Source organism: Rana temporaria, chromosome 4 (genome assembly GCF_905171775.1).
Source record: "Rana temporaria chromosome 4, aRanTem1.1, whole genome shotgun sequence".
In the NCBI taxonomy this organism is placed as follows: domain Eukaryota; kingdom Metazoa; phylum Chordata; class Amphibia; order Anura; family Ranidae; genus Rana; species Rana temporaria.
Window position 1 is genome coordinate 16,663,526 of NC_053492.1, and position 24,605 is coordinate 16,688,130.

The 24,605-nt window shown below is 47.3% G+C and overlaps 2 protein-coding genes across 2 annotated transcripts in view; both read left to right on the forward strand.

Annotated features, from left to right (window-relative positions):
- The window catches only part of LOC120935559 (vomeronasal type-2 receptor 26-like), a 32,691-nt gene extending 25,642 nt beyond the window's left edge, over positions 1-7,049 (forward strand). The window contains exon 5 of the mRNA XM_040347609.1: positions 6,056-7,049. Within this exon, the coding sequence (XP_040203543.1) occupies positions 6,056-6,963 (908 nt within the window). The 3' untranslated portion in view covers positions 6,964-7,049. The remainder of the gene's footprint in view (positions 1-6,055) is intronic.
- An 8,806-nt stretch (positions 7,050-15,855) lies between these two features.
- Positions 15,856-24,605, forward strand: part of LOC120935982 (whey acidic protein-like) — a 140,171-nt gene continuing 131,421 nt past the window's right edge. The window contains exon 1 of the mRNA XM_040348037.1: positions 15,856-15,959. Within this exon, the coding sequence (XP_040203971.1) occupies positions 15,890-15,959 (70 nt within the window). The 5' untranslated portion in view covers positions 15,856-15,889. The remainder of the gene's footprint in view (positions 15,960-24,605) is intronic.

Consider the following 24,605-nt stretch of genomic DNA (forward strand, 5'->3'; position numbering starts at 1 on the left):
CGACGTAAAAGAATGCGATGGCCGCTCGTACGTTCGTGGATCGTCGGAAATAGCTAATTTGCATACTCAACGCGGATTACGATGGGAACGCCACCCAGTGGACGCCGAAGAATTGCATCTAAGATCCGAAGGCGTACGAAGACGTACGCCTGTCGGATCTAACCCAGATGCCGTCGTATCTTGTTTTGAGGATTCAAAACAAAGATACAACGCGGGAAATTTGAAAGTACGCCAGCGTACTCTCTTTGTGGATCTGCCCCTCAGAATGTCTATTTTTGACATGACAAAATCTGCTTTAAGTTTCATTCTCCTATTTATGAACAAATTATCTTCACAAAGTCATAATTTAATCTCAAGTCATATTTTGGAGGAATTCGGAAAAAAATATTAAATTTGTTATTTATGATTCTTTCATTCTAAACATTGTAATTGAATCTACATGCTGTACATCTAAATCAGGATCATTTCTGAACCAGAGAATAGATAAAAAAAATGGTGATTTAGCCTTCAACAAGACACATATATTCTCCAGACATGTGAATATGAACAGATTTGGACAGCAGATTTATTTGTTAAATTATTTATTTGTGTTTATTTTGAAAATTATAGAGCAACAATTTAACAAGAAATTGATAAAGTTGCAGCACCCTCCTAATTTATTTGGCTCCTCTGTAATCAGTGGGGCAGGGGTTGATTGTTTAGGCCTGCTCAGTTTCTCACAAGCTGCTACTCTGATTGCATCCTCCTCCATTCTAAAGGGTTCTAGAATTATAGTGGGAGGAAGAACATAGTGAAAAGCCTGAATATTTGTGGAACTCTAGCCAATCCTTGAGAGGTGTGCCCAGTGGGTGGTTGGAGAGCCCTTAAATAGTCTAAGGCCTGAGGCAGGGGAAAAGAGTTCATGTGTCCTGTACTGTTGCAGGAGACCCCTGTGCAGAGGCTCTGCCCCTGGAGCAGGAGTACTAGAAGTGCCACTAGGAAGACACTGAGGTGTTATCTAAGCCTTGACAGGAGAGCCTATTCACGAGCTTAGTCCTTGAGGATGATAATGTAGCGCTACATATGAGTCATGATAACACTATGTGTACCCATTAGGGAGTGACCATATAGTATGTTATGTAGCGCCCCCTTGCTTTCAGTATGGGCACTACACTAAAGTTAGTGGGGAATGGGAGAGTTACTTTGCTCCCATTCTGAATTTGTTAAAATTGGGACTTCTGTCACTCCAGAAACGTCCACTGGGTCAGTCTGTGCTCCAGGGATGCAATACCATCCCTGGCCGGCAGTTGGCGCCAGAGGGGTTCTGGCAGAGCAACTTTCCCCAGAAGCCAATCAGAGAAGTTTCTTCCTCGCAAGGCATGCTGGGGAGGGGTTTATCTGTGACAATTGTCATGTGCTAACCAAGTTTCGCGTGGTCCCGGTTCCAGGTGCGGCATCCACCTTCAGGGTGCGTGCTTCCATGGACCCCGCCAGCGAGGCCCACCAGGTCAGAATTGCAGTCTACATAAACCCTCATCCTGAGGTAAAGAGGGACTCCAGTGACTTACTGGATTCCCGGTTCTATTGAAAGGATCCCAGGCTGGGTGCCGTTCGATTGGGGAGCCGGCTTGAGGGGAACCCGGAGGCAGGTTGTCCAACAGGGCTTGAGCGAGCCAATCATCGTGCTGCTGTCATCCTGTGACCTATGTTACAAACCTACTGGGAGGATTCGCTCCATTTATTCATCTAGCTCATCTAAAAGTAATTGGCCTGTGGCAGAGTCCCTAGAGCCGGGTCTGTGAGAGAGATCTGTTTCTCCCAGAAAATCCTAAGTGACGCTTCGGCTGCCAGGCTTGTGAGAGGGGTCTGTCCGGGGGCACTTTACCCACTCCAACTAGAGTGGCGACGAATAATAGTTTGGTACTATATTGAGCAAGTACTGCTCAATTAATATCCGGGCCTGACACGGCAAGGTTCTTCTTTCTTCTTCATCAACCTGCTCTTCCCATTAAATGTTGATGTTGGCCGTGTTTGGCCTGGAATAAAGCATTGAAAAACTCTTTATTCACTGTCTGGACTTTCGCTCACTGCTTTGTTATCCACCTGCACCCATACGCCACATTAGGGTAACTTAATATGCCGATCCCAAAAACAAATCAGCGGCTCCTGCGGGGGTAGCGCTACACGTGGGGGACAGACGTGGGTGATTATTTACTAAAGAGTGAAAAGTGTCCGGTGTTGTGTACTAGAACTGTCCGTCAGTGAGGTAGTTAACTATGCATCGCTGAGCTTGGGCGTGTACGTGCGGCATAGCACGCGCCTGCAACGTGTCCGGACAAGTTCTTCCAGATGGGAGGAGTCACCCTCACCTGCGTGAGATGTATAGTGTGATTTTGCGCCAAAGAGAGAAGGAGAACCGCATGGTGATGTCCGCCTTCTGACAACCGGGCGTTGCCGCCCAGAGATTGAGGCCCCTCACCACTTTACCGGGGGTCTCCAGCATATTTATGCTGTCTGGGGTGTCTGTGACTGATACGGGCGTCCGCCTGTCTACCCAGGGGGAGTTCGCCCTCCTGTCTACTGGAGGAACGGAGATGTTGGGCCTAACCTGTCCCCGTTGCGGGGATCTGTCTGTGAAGATCCAACCCTTTGCCCGATGCCAGCAATGCCGGGCCTACGTGTTTGTGGCCATCTCACCCACACAGGCTCCGAAGGAGTATCGGGTGAACTTTATCACTGCCACTCTTACCGCGGAGGAGGAAGTAGTGTGGCCAGAACCCTCCCCGTCGGTGATAATCGTGGAACCAGAAGTCTGGGACCCCGATGGGATTTCAGTATCGTCCACCCTGACCCTACCTTCGGCTACCTCGCCACCTTCCTCATTGGAGGTAAGCCTTGGGGAAAACCCAGACTTAGAGAGTGTCCTATCCAGTGTGACAAGCTCATCGGACGTGACAAGCACTCAGGGCGAGACCATTTCGCAGACAACTGCAACTTCCACAGCAGTCTCTGTGTGGCGTGCCCCTACCGGAGAGGAATCTACTCCAGCCTCCTGCAGCCGCGGTCGATACCTACTGGCCCAGTGTCCCTCAGACTGGCCGGGAGACTCTGCAACAGCCAAACCCTGCGGTTCTTTGTCAGCTGAGGAGTGGCATCTAACGGACTTTAACCTACTGCCAGATGATCCTATGATTGATGAATGTGACCATCTCCCGGGGCCGCAGGGCTCCAAAGAATCCAGTACCTCTGATGGTACACAAGGGGAGTACACCGAGCGGGTCCCAACAGCCATCTGTGGATGTCCTGCGTCTGACCTGGGGAGTCGGTGAGTCAAGTTTTGTGCCTGTTACTGCACTCACTACCCCCGTGCCCCTTGTGGAACCTGCTTCGAAAAGGTGTAGGTCAAAAGGAGGTTTTAATAATAAAAACTAGCATACATGATAAAAAAAGTGATCACAGTTAATAAATTCTTAAATATGGGGAGCAAAATGCAAAGCCCAATCATAGTCCTTGAAGCAGTTTGGATTTAAGGAAACTCACTGGAGAGAACCAGGAAGAAGTTAGGGGAAAGGGGTGCATCTTTTCTATAGTGGTGTGAGCCTGCATCTCCCTCAATGATAAAGCCTAGTGGATATCAGAAGGAGGCAACCAATGATCCTGTGGCTGCATTAGTAGAAGATCCAAGTGCATTCAGTATCGCAGTACAGGAGGTTATTACATATAAATACAGAAGTTCACAAAGAGAACATGTTAAATCCCCATTGGTGTATGGAGAACAAGAGAGATGTAGGTCCAGACGTAGTCCTCTACGTGTTTCGCGACAAGTGTTACTTCTTCAGGAGGAGTTGACCATAAACATCTAAAAGGAAGTAAAATCTTATAATTTCATAGGTAAAGAATATTTATAAAACAGTACAAAACATATAAGTACAGCAATTTATGTAATCTTGGAGTGTTATGCCGCGTACACATGATCGTTTTTCATGACGTGTGGGCTCCAGAGCATTTTTCATGATGTGAAAAATGGGCATTAAAAATTTAGAACATGCTCTATTTTGAAAAACTGTTGTGTGTAGGCTTTACCAACGTGAAAAAAATGCGAATGCTCAGAAGCAAGTTATGAGATGGGAGCGCTCGTTCTGGTAAAACTAGCGTTTGTAATGTAGATAGTACATTCGTACTACATACTAACTTTTACTAACACGAAATCAGCAAAAGCAGTCCAAAAGATGGCGCCATCCGAATGGAACTTCCCCTTTATAGCGCCGTCGTACGTGTTGTACGTCACCGCGCTTTCCTAGAGCATTTTTTTTTTCACGATCGTGTGTAGGCAAGGCAGGCTTGACAAGAATCGGGTTGAAAAAAAACTTTGTTTTTGCTAGACCATTAAAAGTGGTCGTGTGTACGCGGCATTAGTGTCCTCAAAGTGTTCAGTTCATCAGTTTTGGGGTATCCCATGCTCCCCTCACACCATTCAAGTCCAACATTCCAATAAAGCCATAAAAAGACATCTGTAGATTGTTCCTGCAAACCAGTGGAAGAGTGAAGAAAATGCAGAAAGTGTACCTTGCTGTGTGTGCTTTAAGTGGGGGAATGGAAGTAAATTCACCAGCAGATCTTTAGGGGTGTTTTTATTTATTTATTTCAGGTACTTATATAGCGTTGTAAATTTACACAGTGCTTTACATATACAGTGGAACCTCGGATTACAAGCATAATCCGTTCCAGGAGAATGCTCGTAATCCAAAGTACTCGCATATCAAAGTGAGTTTCCCCATTGAAGTCAATGGAAACTAAAATAATTTGTTCCGCATTGACTTCAATGGCATGCAATACTGCATGCGGACAGAGGTGGGGGGGCGCCGGAAAGCCTCGGAAATGGCCGGAAAAGGCTCGGGAACAGAGTATTTCCATGTCTTTACGGGGATTTCCGAAAGGCGCCGTTCGGTGCCGCTCCGCGCCCGCGCCCACCACCTCAGCCCAATCGCGGTACTGCACACCGCTTTGGCCTGTATCCTGCTCAATTTGCGAGACAACACTCGCAAATCGAGTTAGGATTTTAAAAATACAGTGCTCGTATTGCGAAACGCTCGTTAACCGCGTTACTCGCAATCTGAGGTTCCACTGTACATTGTACATTCACATCAGTCCCTGCCATCAAGGAGCTTGCAATCTAAGGTTTTACACTGCTTTTCCAGGAATTTATTTCACTTGAATACAACATCATTAATGACATTGTAACGGTCACCACCGTTTACGACCTTCCATCAACCCACGACAGCTTATCTGACACTCCAACCAACAGGACCCGATCCATCCCATTTCCCAGAATAAGACGAGACACAGCTCTGTGCTTTCTGGTTTCAAAATGAATGAACACTTTTAATGGTAACTTTCAGTCTTATATACAGTACAACAGGTACAGTAATCCCAGGAACAAAACCACACCCCACCCATACATCACACGATGAGCTTCAATCACATTCTTTTAGATAATTACATAGAGGAGTTTATTATCCCCCAGATGTTACGTCTCTGACAATAAGTCATTCACCTGCACCTGAGAAGTCACATTCCTTCATTAACAGAATTCAAACAAAACACCATCACACAATGATTTCTTCTCAATCCACATCTTTAGACAGACGTTCTGTCTCCGCATACAGCTTGACAAGTTCCATTCCACACACAACAGTATTTAGCATACATAATGAGAGATCCTGGACCAGACTCAATTAGCATGTCAACAGTCTACACAGAGAGCTGAGTCATAGAATAAACCAACACTTTGCAATATCTCCTGCAATATGAGCTATCAGTAATGTCCCCTGTCCTGTAATTTAGGATATCATTTCTCAGTCACCCTATGGCCCTATCGGACATAAGGTGACCCTAGACATAAGAGTTATTAATGACGCTGGCACAGGAGTACCCCTCATCCTTCCAAAGTCTCTGTTTGTCCCGGGTCATTCCGTTACAGACATAATCAACCAACATTCTAGTGTGAAGAGTGATAGGAATAATACATCATTGAATTATACGGAATATCAATTATGTGTCAATTTCTATCTTCCAGACAGTGAAAACTGCCAGCAATGCAGATATGATGAATGGCCCAATGAGAAGAAGGATCGGTGTGTCCTGAAACGGCTGGATTTCCTGTCTTACTCTGATGATCTTATAGGAATGGTCTTTGCCTCATCTTCCTCCATTCTTTTTGCTATGACTGGACTGATATTACTAGTTTTTATTTCACACCAAGACACGGCCATTGTAAGAGCCAACAACAGGAACCTGAGCTTCACCCTTCTGGTCTCCATCATGCTGAGCTTCCTTTGTGTGTTCTTCTTCCTTGGACGTCCTGCTGATATATCCTGCTTGTTACGCCAAGTCTCATTTGGAATCCTTTTCACAATTGCCATCTCTTCTATCCTTGCAAAAACTATAATGGTTTATGTAGTTTTTAAGGCCAGTAAGCCTGGCAGTCTGTTGCAACACTGGATCGGAACCAGATTTACTAACAGCGTAGTCGTTTTATGTTCATCCATTCAAGTTTTAATTTGTATCATCTGGTTGTCTGTTTCTCCTCCCTTCCAGGATCTGGACACCTCTTCTTATCAGGACAAGATCATTGTTCAGTGTAATGAAGGGTCAGCTGTTGGGTTTTATTCTGTTCTTGGTTACATGGGGTTTCTGGCAGCTGTGAGTTTTGTTCTGGCTTTCATGGTGAGGACATTACCGGACAGTTTTAATGAGGCCAAGTACATCACCTTCAGCATGCTGGTGTTCTGCAGTGTGTGGATTGCCATGATCCCGGCCTATCTGAGCACCAGAGGGAAGTACATGGTGGCTGTAGAGATATTCACCATACTGAGCTCCAGTGCCGGAGTCTTAGGTTGTATATTTCTCCCCAAATGTTACATTATCTTATGGAGACCGGAACTGAACATTAAATCTTATTTATTGGAGAAAAGAAGTCAATAAAAAAAAGCAGCATTATCGCTTAAAGCTGAGTTCCAGGGAAATCAAACATTTCTCTCATAGTAGAGCTGCCCCCCACACTGCAACTTATAGGCCTAGATTCAGGTAGATTTCGGCCGGCGTAGCGTATCTCAGATACACTACGCCGCCGTAAGTTTGAGCAGCAGGTCCTGTATTCACAAAGAACTTGCGCTGTAACTTACGGCGGCGCAGTGTAACTGGGCCGGCGTAAGCCCGCCTAATTCAAAATAGGCTGGTTGGGGGCGTGTTCTATGTAAAATACTAGTGACCCCCACGTATTTGACGTTTTTAACGAACGGCGCATGCGCCGTCCGTGGACGTATGCCAGTGCGCATGCTCCAAATGACGTCGGCAAATCGTCATGCTTTCGACGTGAACGTAAATTACGACCAGCCCCATTCACGGACGAGTAAAACAAACAACGTAAAATTTGAAAATTCCGACGCGGTTCTGACGTCCATACTTAACATTGGCTGCGCCATTTTTTTGGTGGTTTATCTTTACGCCTGAAAACCCCTTACGTAAACGGTGTATCTTTACTGCGACGGCCGGGCGTACGTTCGTGAATAGGCGTATCTAGCTGATTTACATATTCTAGGCGTAAATCAGCGTACACGCCCCTAGCGGCCAGCGTAAATATGCAGTTTAGATACGACGGCGTAGGAGACTTACACCGGCCGTATCTTAGCAACATTTAAGCGTATCTCAGTTTGAGCATACGCTTAAAGTTGCGACGGCGCGGATTCGGACTTACGACGGCGTATCTACTGATACGCCCGTCGTAAGTCTTTATGAATCTGCCCCTTAATGTTTATTTATGTTCAGGGTACCAGAAAAAGCACTTTTTCTTACCAGATCCTCTGCTCTCACAGACTCCCTCCGGGCTACTAGACCAGCTACTGCAGCCTCTTCTTCTCTACGGTCCAACGATTGCATGTACTCTGCCACCCACAAGCTGGAAAGAAGGCAAATACCAGCTGCCAGGGGAGTGGGGTATCAGTTAAGTAAAAATGTTTTATCTGTTACCCTACACATAACATTTAAAGCTTACAGTGCTGGGCAGCGCCATTAGACATGTGCGCTGCTGAAAAAAATAATGTTTTCATTTTCGTTTTATGTTCTTTTTTGTTTTCCAGGTCATTCGTTATGATCGAAATTCGTTATTTCTTAATTCGTAATTTTTTTAATTTGTAAATTTGAAAATGTTAAAATCAGAACAAAAATCAGAAGATTCGAAAAACTGAAAATTAAAAAATCCAAAAATTCAAAGACCGGAAACAATAACTACCGTATATACTCGAGTATAGGCCGATCCGAATATAAGCCGAGGCACCTAATTTTACCACAAAAAAATGGGAAAACGTATTGACTCGAGTATAAGCCTAGGGTGTCCATCTGCATGCCTCACTGTGTCCATGTGCGTGCCTCACTGTGCCAATGCCTCACTGTGCCCATGCCTCACTGTGCCCGTGCCTCACTGTGCCCGTGCCTCACTGTGTTCATGCCTCACTGTGCCCATGCCTCACTGTGCAAATGCCTCACTGTGCAAATGCCTCACTGTGTTCATGCCTTACTGTGCCCATGCCTCACTGTGCCCATGCCTCACTGTGCCCATGCCTCACTGTGCCCATGCCTCACTGTGTCCTTGTCTCACTGTGTCCATGCCTCACTATGCCCATGCCTCACTGTATCCATGACTAGACTGATGTTTAACATGGAAGTCTATGGAAGGGGTGCCCGGCTTTGAGAAATCGGTGCTCCCCAGCCGTAGGTCCCCCAGACAACAAACTTTGCATAGAGGAGAAATTGGGCTACATGTGTGGGGTCCAGGGGACCTACAGCTGGCCGGTACCGTGTCCCCAAAATCACCGGAAAAATTACCGTTTAACATGGAAGTCTATGGAAGGGGTGCCCGGCTTTGAGAAATCGGTGCTCCCCGGCCGTAGGTCCCCCGGACAACAAACTTTTTACACTTGTAGGAAGAGTGGGGCTACATGTGTGCCAAGTTTGGGGTCCAGAGGACCTATGGCCGGCTGGTACCAGGTCTCCAAAGTTCGGGAGATAAGGCGCAAAAAGGTGACTTGGGTATAAGCCGAGGGGGCATTTTCAGCACAAAAAAATTTGCTGAAAATCTCAGCTTATACTCGAGTATATATACGGTAACTAATAATAACTAACAATTATATTATAGGTATTGGTATTTCCTTTCAAATTTGGCTGTTAGTGAACGTAAGAAATTTATCTGAAATAAGGAATGCTGCATCCAAACGAATGGAACGTAACGAATTAATAAGAATAAATAAGAATAATAACAAGGTTTTATTATTATTTTTGTTTATTATTTATTAATTTGTTATGTTCCACTCCTTTAAATGTGGCATTCGTTATTTCATAACTTCAACTTCAGATAAATTCGTATTCGTTACATTCACTAACAGACAAATTCGAAAGGCAATTACAATACCTATAATTTATTAGTTAGTAATAGTTATTATTATTAGTAAATTATTATTTTGGATTTTTGAAATTTCAGGTTTTTCAAAATTTCAGATTTTTATTCTTATTTTCGTGCTTTTGAATTTTCGAGTTTTCATTTTTTTTGGGGGGGCTTTTTGGAAAAAATTGTATTGCAAAAAAAGAAATTTACAAAATCTCATTGACTGGCACCCAGAGTCCCCCTTTTAGTATCCCCCTTCCTATAGTGCTTGAGCATTCATGTGCAGAGCTGGCCCAGCCTGTAGCCAGGGGGGGCAGAAAACATGTCTACTCTAAATCTGTCCCTTGACAGATGTCTCATTTCCTCCAGATGAAGCCACGTGAGCGGTGGCGTAACTAGTAGGCCGGGTACACACGGGCAAACATGTACGATGAAACCGGTCCGTCGGACCGTTTTCACCGTACATGTCTGCCCGGGGACTTCTGTACGATGGCTGTACTAACCATCGTACAGAAGTCCGCGCGACGATGACGCGGCGACGTGGGCGGGCCTGCCTTTTAAATGCTTCCACGCATGCGTCAAAGTCATTCGACGCATGCGAGGGACGGCGGGCGCTCGGACATGTACGGTAGGTCTGTACTGACGACCGTACATGTCCGAGCGGGCAGGATTCCAGCGGACGGTTTTAAAACAAGTCCAGGAATATTTGCCCGCTGGGAAAAGGCCCGGCGGGCAAATGTTTGCTGGAATTCTGCCCGCTCGCGCCTACACATGACCGAACATGTATGCTGGAACCTGTCGCAATCAAGTGAGCTATATCTGATGGGATTTTATCTATGCTTTCCTTATGTGAAATAAATGTGAGTTGAATATTAGCGGAGGTGGTGAGGTTTTGTTTTCTTAATCCCCTTGGTACGCACTATTGTAGGCATTTCTGTTTTTATATGTCGCCGTGGAACTACCGGCAAAGATTGAGGGGCCAGAGTTGAATCGGTCTACAGGGAGGTCTTTGGCCCAGATTCAGAAAGGGCTTACGATGGCGCAACGCCATGTGTGCCATCGTAAGTCCTAATCTGGGCCGTCGTATTTATGCGACTGATTCTTAGAATCAGTTACGCATAGATAACCATTAGATCCGACAGGCGTAAGGCTCTTACGCTGTCGGATCTTAAATGCAATTATTTTTTTCGCCGCTAGGTGTCGCCTCTGTCGTTTTCCCGATCGAGTATGCAAATTAGCAAAATACGCAAATTCCCGAACGTACGCGCAGTCGACGCAGTGAAGTTACGACGTTTACGTTAGATTTGCGACGCGTAAAGTTGCCCATGGGTATATGAGGCACAGTCAATGTTAAGTATGGCCGTCGTTCCCGCGTCGAAATTTGAAAATTTACGTCGTTTGCGTAAGTCGTCCGTGAATGGCGCTGGACGCAATTTACGTTAACGTCTAAACCAATGACGTCCTTGAGACGTCATTTAGCGTAATGCACGTCGGAAAATTTTAGGGACGGCGCATGCACCGTACGATCGGTGCGGGAATGCGCCTAATTTAAATGATCCACGCCCCCTACCCGGATCATTTGAATTAGGCGGGCTTGCGCCGGGGGATTTACACTACGCCGCCGCAACTTTACAGGCAAGTGCTTTGTGAATCAAGCACTTGCCCGTAAAACTTGCGGCGGCGTAAAGTAAATGAGATACCAACACCGCCGCAGAGATGCGGCGATCTACGAGAATCTGCCCTAATGTATTTACTGTGGAGCTATACTTATCTAGAGAGACCCTAAGGAACCATCCAGGATTACTGTGGAACCATAGGAAAAGTGTACTGTATGCAAAGGTGTGTTTAACCCCTTGTCGGGTCCTATATTGAGGTGAGAGAGCATTGCATGCGGTGGTGGGAGCACCATTGCTGTAGTGCTGATGAGGAGGTAATGATGGGCACTGATGAGGTGGCACTGGTGTAAGCTGATGAGGAGGCACTGGTAGGCACTGATGAGGAGGCCCTGATAGGCACTGATGAGGAGGCACTGGTGTGCACTGACGAGGAGGCACTGATAGGCGGCATTGATGGGCACTGATAGGTGGCACTGATTGACTCTGATAGGCAGCACTGATGGACACTGGCAGCACTGATGGACACTGATTTTCAGCACTGATTGGTAGCACTGATGGACACTGATTGGCAGCACTGGTGGACATGTATTGGCAGCACTGATAATCAGGACACTTATAACCAGTGTCCTGATTATCAGTGTAAATGTCCCTTTAACACAAGCCGGTTATCTGCTCTCTTTTCCTCTCCTCACGCTGTCAGCATGAGGAAAGGAAAGCCGATAACCGATTTGTGTTTACATCCGTTATCAGCTGTCATTGGAAACAGCTGATCACGTGGTAAAGGGCTGCTGTGATTGGCCCTTTACCCCAATCTGTGATCAGCTGAGTCATAGGGGGTGCATGGGCAGTGCGATCATGGGATAATGCCCATGTACACCCTCCTGGCAAAGTAAGCCACCAGCTGTAGCCATTTTTCGGCTATAGGTGGAAAACGGTTAAAACAAAAATGATGTCAAGATTGTAACAATGTGAGAATTTAATCAGTAATGCCTTTTTAGTCAATGCTGCCTCAGGGCCGTCTTAATAGCATCATGGGCCCCTGGGCAAAGTAATGCTCTGGGGCCCCTACAATGGAGACAGTTCAGGTAAACAGAAATCAAGTAGGTAGGTGGTAGGAAATATCTAGGGTGTAGAGGGGTCAGAGTGCTGGGGGGGATATCTGGGATGTAGAGGGGCATCCCGGGCTGCCCCAATTTCGGCTCAGGCTCAAGGACCAGCTGCTTTGGGGAAAGGGCAGTGGCCCCCCATGCAGCTGGGGCCCCTGGGCAGTGCCCAGGTGTGCCCTCCTCATTAAGACAACCCTGCTACACAGTATAAGTGAATCTCCTGTAGTTTGCCTTCAAGAACAGAAGGAGATGGTTACTAATTATTCTTGTTCCTAGAAATCATCACATCGCTATGACCCGGTGTTCACTAGGTCGTTTAAACTCCCTTCATTGTATAAAAATGGAAATAAATCCTTTTGACGGGCGGTGCCCTGGGGCAGGGAACATCCGCATTGTCATGCTGTAGTTAGAAGTCTGAAACATTTCTAATTGTTACATGACGATGGTACAATGCTCAAGCTTATGAGTAATAGAACTGCCTTTGTTTCCAGTTATACCAGCTGCTAAATTTGGCTGGTATTATATACGATTTTAATGTGGTGGAGTATCTGACGGCCCTGTTCTGCTATTCATGGTGAATTATTTCAACCACAGTTTCCAAACACCTACAACCTGCAGACAGAGCTTTGAGAATGGGTGTAGGATCCCTTTACTCTTACAACATATCTACAACCTAAATGTAAAAAAAAATGAATGTATTATAACTTATGCCTTGTACACACGTAGCTAGATTCAGAGAGAGTTACCACGGCGTATCAGTAGATACGCCATCGTAACTCTGAATCTACGCCGTCGTAAATTTAAGCGTATTCTGGAAACCAGATACGCTTAAATTAGGCTAAGATACGAGCGGCGTAAGTCTCCTACGCCGCCGTATCTTAGGGTGCATATTTACGCTGGCCGCTAGGTGGCGCTTCCGTTGTTTTCCGCGTCGAATATGCAAATGAGCAAGATACGCCGATTCACGAACGTACGTGCGCCCGTCCCAATTAGTTACGTCGTTTACGTAAGAGATACGCCGGCGTAAAGATAAAGCTGCTCCCTAGGTGGCGCAGCCCATGCAAGGTATGCACGTCAGAACAAGCCTATCTTTTTACGTCGTTTGCGTAAGTCATACGCGAATAGGTCTGGACGTAATTTACGTTCACGTCGAAACCAATACGTCCTTGAGGCGTACTTTGGACCAATGCACACTGGGATATGTCCACGGACGGCGCATGCGTCGTTCGTTAAAAACGTCAATCACGTCGGGTCACAAGTCATTAACATAAAACACGCCCCCCTGTTCCTCATTTGAATTACGCCGGCCCATTTACGCTACGCCGCCGTAACATAGGAGGCAAGTGCTTTGTGAATACAGCACTTGCCTCTCTGACTTACGGCGGCATAGCGTATATGCGATACGCTACGCCGCCTCAAAGTTAAGCCAGTCTTTCTGAATCTGGCTAAAGGTCAGACTTTTGACCATGCAAAAGTCCGCCTTGAGTCCGTCGGAAGTCCAACTGAAAGAAAGAGAACAGGTTCTCTATCTAAGGTCCGTCGGAAAAAACCTTCAGGTCCTCTCCCTTCCATGCACTGGGCACCAAAAAGCCCCCAAACCTTACTAGGCAGTGTATCAAAAACCCTCCTTTACTCCTCCTGGGTCCCATTGTTTTACGGGAATTGTAGGTTTGCAACCATCCCTCTGCAGTGCAGCTGTCCTCTCTTGAAACTACACTTTACAGTGCCCCCTGCAGCAGTCCAAGTCCTCTCCCCTATGCTGTTGATTGGTTAAGCAGGGGCCGCCCTGAGGGAGAAGGTCTCAGAATGCCAAGCGAGTAAAGAGGGGGACGGGCGAAGAAGAATTTTACACAGACACTCTGTGCAGTGGCGGCATGAGGGGGCACGTGAGGAACCATAGCACCCGGCTACATTTTTTTTACTGTTCATCTTGTAAGGGGTTAGCTTGGTAGCAGGGTGTGTGACCCCTTGGATGGGTTCACCACACACTGAATTCATACAGACAGGCAGTCGAAGACGGTTGAAAACAAAGATTTTGGTTTATTCTTCCATCTTGCTGGAAACAAGTGCAAGCATCCAAACAGCATAAACAAAATCAAACATAAAATAAACCCTGGCCACTCTGGGCATCTACCTTCCACACAGGAACCTATTTATGGGATCTGGCACAGCCTAGTGCTGGGCAGACAGTGCTGGTCATACAGCAGAAAAACAATAGTCTTTTGATTTTTATCACACAGAAAAATCAATCCTCTCCTCACCTCCTCAGAAGACTTTCAGTACACTCAGAAAGTCTCAGCATGCAGCAAATTAATGGTAATCCTCTGGACTACTTATAGAGGCCTTAATTGCCTCATTCTGAACAGCTGAAGTCTTCCAACGCCCTTAGACCTTCTCTGGCTACGTTTGCAGCCGACACCTAATAACAATTGGTGTATTGTCTAAACAAGGCAGAAATGTATGTCCCGTCTGTGACAACACCCACAGATTTACCCGACTTCCTGTCACAATCTGTAAACCCCAAAAAATTGTGTTGATTTTTTTTTTAAAACTGCATTAAATAAATGTGTGCCAGAAAACCGGTCATTATAAAAAGGGACAGATCAGAATAAAGTTTACTTTGGAAGAATTATGAGATAACTAAGGGCCAGATTCACGTAGAATCGCGGCGGAGTAACTTATCCTAGATAAGTTACACCGCCGCAATTTTTCATCGCAAGTGCCTGATTCACCAAGCACTTGCGATAAAAACTACGCCCGCGGCCTCCGGCGTAAGGCGGGCCAATTTAAATGGGCGTGTGCCATTTAAATTAGGCGCGCGCCCGCGCCGGCCCTACCGTGCATGCTCCGTTTCCGAACTCCCGCCGTGCTTTGCGCCGTGACATCATTTTTTTGAACTGCGAAGCGCGTAGCGTACTTCCGTATTCCCAGACGGCTTACGCAAACGACGTTGATTTTTAAATTTCGACGCGGGAACGACGGCCATACTTTAGACAGCAATACACTTGCTGACTAAAGTTAAGGCACCAAAAAAAAAGTGTAACTTTGCGACGGGAAACTTGACTAGCAGCGACGTAGCGAACGCAAAAAAACGTTGTGGATCCGCCGTAATGCCTAATTTGCATACCCGACGCTGGTTTACGACGCAAACTCCCCCCAGCGGCGGCCGCGGTACTGCATCCTAAGATCCGACAGTGTAAAACAATTACACCTGTCGGATCTTAGGGATATCTATGCGTAACTGATTCTATGAATCAGTCGCATAGATAGAAACAGGGATACGACGGAGTATCAGGAGAAACACCGTCGTATCTCATTTGTGAATCTGGCCCTAAGTCCACAGATGGAAGAACGGATTTCAGCTTCTTCGTCTTGGGTACCATAGGACCTTGTTCCAACACTGAGTGATGCCATCTTTAGATTTGATAATAGGTTAGGCCAGTAGTTCATTGAACATGTGTAGTAATAAAATAATTTCCACCCAATGTAATCACACCAATCTTTCCATTTTGTTTGGCCTGGGGAAGGAGAGCAAGTGGAGAGCCATAAAATAATTACTATGTGATACAGAAGAGCTGACATGGCAAAAATAGCAAAAAGCATCATGCCCCTAAGCCTCATCGAAAAGTATTGTAGACTAACTGACAGAACCAGTTGCCATTCCTGTTCTACCACTTTCCTCCTATTCAAGTTTCTGATATAAATTCCAGAGATGGAGCTACAAAGCATATTCACTCCGGTTTGCAACCATGAGACCATCCACAGTTGGAGCCCTCACCGTCCTCCTGGGGATCATCCTGCTTCAAGTAGCTTTTGCCGGTAAGTGGTTCAGTGATGGAGAGGAGATTGGAAAGATCGTTTTTTAGAGATGACATCCCTAGCCTCACCCAACCTGTTACCTGTACACACGATCAGAATTTCTGACAAGAAGAGTTCAATGTGAGCTTTTGGTCGGAAATTCCGACCGTGTGTAGGCCATATCGGACTTTCTCTGTCGGAATTTCCGACAACAAAAATTTGAGAGCTGGTTCTCAAATTTTCCGACTGGAAAAGTTATTGTCGGAAATTCCGATCGTCTGTATGCAATTCCGGCGCACAGAAAAGCACGCATGCTCGGAATCAAGTCGACGTATGCTCGGAATCAAGTCGACGTATGCTCGGAATCATTGAACTTATTTTTTCTCGGCTCATCGTAGTGTTGTACGTCACCGGGTTCTTGACGGTCATAATTTTGTGTGACCGTGTGTTGCATACACACAAAATTACGATTGTCAAGAACAAGTTTGAGCCAAAATTCAGTGGGAAAAAAATTCACGATTTTCTTGACGGAATTTCCGATCGTGTGCATTAGCCACAATCGTTGAGTTCTGGGTATGTGGTTAGGACTGCCTAGTACAAGCTTCCATCCTACTTGAAAATTATATTTGTTAATGTAGCGCCCACTTGCTTTCAGCATGGGCACTACGCTAAAGTTAATGGGGAATGGGAGAGTTACTTTGCTCCCATTCGTAATCTGTTTAAATTTTGGGACTTCTGTCATTCCAGAAACGTCCACTGGGTCAGTCAGTCGTCCAGGGATGCAATACCATCCCTGGCCGGCAGTTGGCGCCAGAGAGATTCTGGCAGAGTAAGTTTCTCCAGCAGCCAATCAGAGGAGCTTTTTCCCTCGCGGGGCGTGCTGGAGAGGAGTATATCTGTGACAGGTGTCATGTGTTCTAAAATCTTTGCGGGGTCCCCGTTCCAGGTGCGGCATCCACCTTCAGAATGCGTGCATCAATGGACCCCGCCGGTGCGGCCTACCTGGCCAAAGCCGCAGACTGCATTGAACCTCATCCGGAGGTAGGAGGGGACCCCCGTGTTTCACTGGGTTCCTGGACCTATTGAGAAAATCCCAGGCTGGGATCGGGTGACCAGGCTGCTGACAGGTATGCTTGCTGTAATCCGGGGACCTATATAGAAAAGTCTACCGGGAGGATTCGCTCTCTTTATTCACCTAATTTCTTTATTGTAATTGGCCTGTGGCAGAGGCCCTAAAGCCGGGTCTGTGAGAGAGGCCTGTTCCTCCAAGAAATCCAAAGTGACACCTCGGCTGCCAGGTTTGTGGCAGGGGTCTGTCCGGGGGCACTTCACCCACTCCAAGTAGAGTGGCGACGAGTTACAAATTGGTACTATACAGAGCAGTACTGCTCCATTTAATATCCAGGCCTGATACTGCAAGGTTTCTCTCTCTCTTCCTTCATCAACCTTGTTCTTCCTATTGATGTTGATGTTGGCCGTGTTTGGCCTGGAAAATAAAGCATTGGAAAAACCTTTATTCACTGCCTGGACATTCGCTCACTAACTCTACTCGCACAGCTACACCCCTAGACAAAGCCAGGGTAACTTAATAGGCCGATCCCAAATTCAACCAGCGGGTCCTTCGGGGGTGAGCGCTACATTAAGAATGTCAGGTATATCCAATGCATTTCAGGGGCAAAGGAATTTTTTCAGGGAATGAACAAGGAATAATTATGCAAGCTGGATGAAATTACTATATTTATTGGCGTATAAGGCCCCATACAAACGACCGAACATGTCTGCTGAAACTGGTCCGCGGACCAGTTTCAGCAGACATGTTCGGTCGTCTGTACAGCCGAGCGGACAGGATTCCACCGTACATTTGCCCGCCGGGCCTTTTTCGAGCGGGCAAATATTTCTAAACATGTTTAGAAACATGCCCGCTGGAATCCTGTCCGTCGGACATGTTCGGTCGTCTGTACAGACCTACCGTACATGTCCGAGCGGCCGCCATCCCTCGCATGCGTCGAATGACTTTGACGCATGCGTGGAAGCATTGAACTGCCAGGGCCGCGCACGTCGCCGCATCATCGTTGTGAGTACAGCCATCATACAGAAATCTCCGGGCAGACCGTTTTCATCATACATGTTTGCTCGTCTGTACGAGGCATAACACTCACTTTTTTACCCTGAAAATAGAGGGTAAACTGTGCCTGCGTGTTATATGCAGGGGGCTGTGGAAAGTGTTTTTCCTGAAACTTCATTCTTAGGCCCCGTACAGACGAGCGGACAGTCCGATGAAAACGGTCCGCCGGACCGTTTTCATCGGACATGTCCGCTCGGAGATTTCTGTCTGATGGTTGTACACACCATCAAACAGAAATCCGCGCGGACAGGATACGCAGTGACGTGGCCGCGCCGTCGCGGCGACGATGACGCGGCGACGTGCGCGACCCTGGAAGTTCAATGCTTCCACGCATGCTTTCGGCCGAGCGGACATGTCCGGTGAGTCGTGCAGACGACCGAACATGTCCGACGGACAGGCTTCCAGCGGACATGTTTCTTAGCATGCTAAGAAATTTTTGTCTGCTGGAAAACGGTCGGCTGGACAAATGTCCACTGGAAAACGGTCCGATAGGCCGTACACACAACCGAACATGTCTGCTGAAACTGGTCCGCGGACCAGTTTCAGCGGACATGTTCGGTCGTGTGTACTAGGCCTTAAAGTTAGGGTGCGTGTTATACGCCGATAAATACGGTAATTGAGGCTGGATTGAGACTAGCATATCCAGCACTGGCAATGTGACCAGCCAGCTGGATCAAGCTCAAAATGTTTTGGACATTTTTGATGTTCTTAACAAATAGACATTTTAAAAGAACTTCAAGCAAGAGTTTATACTAAGTACTCCTAACCATGGGCCAGATTCACAAAAGGGATACGACGGCATATCTCCTGATACGCCGTCGTATCTCTGTTTCTATCTATGCGACTGATTCATAGAATCAGTTACGCATAGATATCCCTAAGATCCGACAGGTGATATCTATGCGGCCGCCGCTGGGGGGAGTTTGCGTCGTAAACCAGCGTCGGGTATGCAAATTAGGAGTTACGGCGGATCCACAACGGATTTTCGCGTTCGCTACGTCCCCGCTAGTCTAGTTTCCAGTCGCAAAGTTAGTCGTCGTTTTAGGTGCCCTAACTTTAGTCAGCAAACGTATTGCTGTCTAAAGTATGGCCGTCGTTCCCGCGTCGAAACTTAAAAATGAACGTCGTTTGCGTAAGCCGTCCGGGAATACGGAATTACGCTACGCGCGTCGCCGTTCGAAAAAATGACGTCACGGCGCGCAAAGCACGACGGGAATTGTGCAACTGAGCATGCGCAGTAGGCCGCCGGCGTAGTTTAGTTTTCATCGCAAGTGCTCTGTGAATCAGGCACTTGCGATGAAAACTTGCGGCGGTGTAACGTATCTACGATACGTTACGCCGCCGCTCCCCTACGTAAATCTGGCCCCATGTGCCCAGAAGATGTCTAAGGCCCCGTACACACGAGGGCCTTAGACCTTGGAATTGATCCGCGGACCGGTTTCAGCTGATAGATCCCCTGGTGTGTACGATCCAGCGGATCTGTTTCCGCGGATTTTTGTCCCCGGGGATGGATTTCCAGCGGATCAAAATTTCTTGACATGCGGGGGGGGCTTGGCTACCGCGCAACAGCATGGACGCTTGAGTCAGGAGCTCCGCTCCAGCGTCGGGGATTTCTGCGTCCTGAGGCTCCGTGGGCTGTTCTAAACCACCAGGGTGACAAGCCCAGACCCCGCTCCACACCCGGAGATGACGAAGAAACGAAAAACAGCCGCTCACCCGGCGAAATTAGAGGATTTTTTCTCCCCCAGGCCTAACAGCGCGTCCCAAGATGGCGCCGGCGGCAGATCTCCGACCTCCATAGGGGGATCATCCACATCCACACCGAGCCTGGGATCGAGGGATGGAACACAACACCGCTCCCCAGAGGCTTCTACTCCCCTCTCCTGCAGCCCAGTGAAATCAAAACCCCGACTGTCAGCTGAGTCGCATGGCTCTCAGGTCAGTACACTGCAGGCCTCAATGGAGGACACACGTGAGCTCTCTGCTCCTATTAACTCTTTCCCCACTTCTAATATGCCTGTCTCAGACACTACTTTAAAGGACATTCTGGTCTCCCTGCGCAGCTCTTTACATTCAGATATGATGGAATGCGTGAGGAGCTTTAAGATGGAGATGGGGGAGTTGGGCGGCAGGGTAGACCACGTGGAAAAGAAAATGGGGGAATATGCCTCATCCTACAACTCTTTAGTGGACTCCCATAACGAGCAGTCAGATGAAGTCGCATGGCTCAAAGCCAAAGTCGCAGACCTCGAGGACAGATCTCGCAGGAATAACGTCAAGCTGCTGTCACGATCGCTATTGTGCCAAACAGACAGCGAGGCGTGGTCACGCCCCAAGTGGCTCTGGGTGGGATTGAACCCAGGACTTCTTCACTGCTCCAGATCTTTGCCACTGAGCCACTTCTCAAGTTCATATTCTGCTTGCTGTCCATCAAAGCCTGGTTCTGAACTATGTGCTGATTGCCTGTCTTTGAATCTCCCTGCAATCTGCACCTGTTTGTCCTGGTCCAGCTGAGGCAGGTTTCCTAATCAACCAGGGTATAAAGCCCTGCCTCACTATGAGGCAGGTGTCAGTTCATTGTACTCTGCTTGTCCTGTCTGTGCCAACGGTTCCTGTGTTCCTGTGATTGACTTCATCTACAAGACTGACCCCGGCTTCTGACCCTTTGGCTTACGTACCCTGGATTTGCTGTACTCCTGCCGTCACCTGGAATTGCTGACAGGACGTCTGGACCTCCACTACCTGGACCCTGGAGACCCCTCTCTGCACTAACAGCTCCTTTCAGCCCCAACCATCAGCATACCAGGAACTGCTCTAAAGGCTCAGGCTATCTCCTAATTCAGCCATCTCCAGCTACAGGCATCTCCATCTGGAGCCATCTCTACCTACAGGCCGGACTTCATTCCACAGCCAGTCACAACCTGGGAACTCAACCCAGCCTGGAATGATCTTCAGAACCGCAAGTATCTTACACATAATACCATATACAGTCATACTGTGATCCGCCTGTTTTTGCTTACCTATAGGACTTGGCTTGCTGAACATTACATTGCTTGTCAGAACTTTCCTGGTTACTTATCTGAGTACTGCAAGTTATTGCTATCGGTTTTTCATTACTTATATCATTGCCATAGACTCATGCATTAATCCGGCCTGCTTACAAGTCACAGCCTAGCTAATTACCTAAACAGCCATTTAAGAACTTTATTCCTAAGTATTTACATCTGCTTATACATAGCTTATGAATTAATAAGCATTCATGATTAAGTTGATTCTCTAAAAAGAGGTTGTGATGAACTAAACCCTAAACTCTTTGACCATACAAGAGAGTGAAGTAGTGGTTTAACCCTGAGAAACCTCCGCAGCTGAGATCCAATTAAATCATAACTAAACTCATACGCAGGAGCGTTACATATGAGCATACAAACCTGCAAAATGGACTCCACTCAAGGTAAGCCTTTACAGCTGCGGGGTGTTCCTGAGTCTGTCCTCCCTGCTCAGCTCCACCAATATGCCCGTGAGCTAATGGGGTCACTCCTGCCCTCTGCGCCTGAGTCTGAACTGGTGGTTGATAGGATCCATCGTCTGCCCAAACCTGCACACCTCCCGTAAAAGGTACCCAGAGATGTTCTGATGCGGGTTCATTTTTATCACGTGAAGGATCAATTCATGTTGGCCTTTCGCAAAAACCCCCAATCGTCTGACCGCTATGCTGACCTACAAGTGTTTGCTGTCGCAATACACTATGCAGAGGCGCAGGTCCCTTTTGCCCATCACAAAAGCACTCCGCAACCATAACATCACCTACAAGTGGGGCCAACCTACCAAGCTCTCTATAACCAAAGATAGGGCTTCGTTTGTAGTAGCAAGTCTGGAGGAGGGCCTTGCTCTCTTACGCAAATGGGACATCCTGCCTGAACTCCCCCAGCGGGAACAGCTTCTGCCTCCACCTCCAGAGTTCAAACTCATGAAGACTGGACACTGGTGTCACACAGGCGCAACAACAAAAATAAATCATAAGGCCCCACAGCCTCAGGAACATTGCTCTCTTTACCTCAATGTCCCCCCGACTTTGCTGGAGCTCCTCTTCCACGATTTTCCCCTCCTTGAGCTATGTGCAGCTACCCTGCATTCAGATCCCGGACGGGATCTCCCTTTTTATATACACCGTTTGTCACTTTTGTTATGACTTTTGTTTTTTTATTTTTTTCAACGTCTCCCCCTCTCCCTACCTTGTTTGAGATGGATGCCCTCCTGCTCTCATTGAAGACAAACCGTTCACCGTCCATACCTGCTGCCTGGTCTTTGCTGTATCTGGATGATCGAATGCTACACCATAAGGTACTGTTACCATTCCTCCTACACGTCCACTCATGGCACTTACGATAACTTCTTTTAATGTCCGGGGTCTAAATCACCCGGTCAAACGAACCTCTGGAGAGAGGCCCTAAAGTTGCACTCGGATGTACTCTGCCTTCAAGAGACTCACCTGACAGCAACTGGAGCACCCCCCTTCCATCACCCTAGATTTCCCCACATCTTTCGGATGTCTGCCCCCAAAAAACAAAAGGGAGTCCTAATTGCTATCAAAGACTCTGTTAACTTTTCCCTTCAGGACTCGCTAGCTGATCCTGATGGTAGGTTCCTGGTCCTAGTTGGGACCTTCAACAACAAGCTGTACACACTGGTCAATCTCTACGCGCCCAACACTCATCAACTCCGTTTCCTGAGGAAACTTTTTTGCAAAATTAACAAAATTCGGAAAGGCGCCCTAGTCATGTGTGGGGACTACAATCTGACAGTCAACTTCGAGATGGACACTACATCTAAGTCCAGGAGGTCCCAACCTGATCTACATTCCCTGCTGCACTTTGAGAGTATGTTCGATGCTTGGAGGTGCCAACATGCAAGCGAAAGACTATTCCTTTCATTCACCTAGACATAACTCATACTCACGCATAGACTTAATTCTGGTTGACAAGATTTTGCTCCAAAAGGTCTCTTCGTCCGCCATCCACGACATCACGTGGTCTGACCACGCTCCGGTGTCGGTGGTGGTGGATGGAGGGGCCCCGATCTCCTCAACCTTTATTTGGAGGGCAGACTCCTACCTACTCCAACAACCTTCCCACATTGCTTATTTGTCCTCCCACCTGAAGGAGTTTTTCTCTGTGAACTCTGGGTCTGTGTCTAATCCCTTTTCTATCTGGTGTGCCCATAAGGCCTATATTAGAGGTATACTAATTCAGCTTGGTGCACGGGTAAAGAGGCAGAGAGCACAGCAATTAGACTTCTTGCTTGCTGACATTAGCTCCCTGGAGTCGCAGAACAAGCAGTCTCCCGACACCTCGACAGCTGTCAAATTGTGTAAGCTGCGCGCTGACCTCAGGAGACTGCTGCTCGAACGCTGTTCAATCTCTTAAATTGACCCACTATGCGTCCGGCAACCGGGCAGGTAAAGTTCTGGCTAGGCGACTAAAGAGTCGTAGGGTTAAAGCCACTATCCCCTTCCTCGTCAAAACCTCAAATGGTAGTAAAATCTACAATCCACAAGACATAGCTAACTCTTTTGCGGAGTTTTATTCCTCTCTCTACAATCTACAAGAGGACCCCTCCACCCCCCAACCTGTAGATGAGGTTATCCGATCCTTCCTAGCTGATCTGGCGTTACCTACCCTATCCAGTTCCCAACTAGAATCCCTTAACATGCCGATCACAGAACCTGAGATCCTCTGAGCAATCAAGTCTCTCCCTACTGGAAGGACCCCGGGTCCAGATGGCCTTCCCAACAGCTACTACAAGGCTTTTGATTCCCTCTTGGCCCCTATGTTGGGCACAGTGTTTTCGGAAGCAATGCTCTCTGCCTCTCTCCCAAGTGAAATGCTCAATGCCTATATTGTGACAATCCCAAAACCAGGGAAGACACCCACTGTGCCTGCCAATTTCCGTCCTATCTCTCTGTTAAATACAGATGTGAAGTTATATGCAAAGATTTTGGCGTTTAGACTGCTCCCTATACTCCCATCCCTGATCAACCCGGATCAGACAGGCTTCACCTCAGGCAGGCAGTCGTCTGATGCGACTAGAAGAGTGATTGACTTGGTACATTATGCTGGGGCCTCTCGGACGCCTTCTCTGCTCCTCTCTTTGGACGCAGAGAAGGCGTTCGACAGGGTTCATTGGGGCTACATGGTCCGAGTACTGGAAAAATTTGGGTTCTCTGGCCCCATCCTATCGGCAGTCCTGGCGTTGTACTCCTCGCCTTGTGCGCAGGTTTACACCTCGGGAATGCTCTCCTACTTTCAATATAACTAATGGGACCAGGCAGGGGTGCCCTCTATCCCCTTCCATTTTCAACCTACTCGTTGAACCCCTAGCAGAGAAGATTAGATCACACATTGGAGTCCCTGGTTTTCTATTGTCAGATCGGTCCCATAACATAAGTCTGTTTGCGGATGACATTATTCTTTTTTTTAACCTCTCCACAGTCCTCCCTGTCCCACACATAATATCCTTGCAGAATTTAGCCGTGTATCCTATTA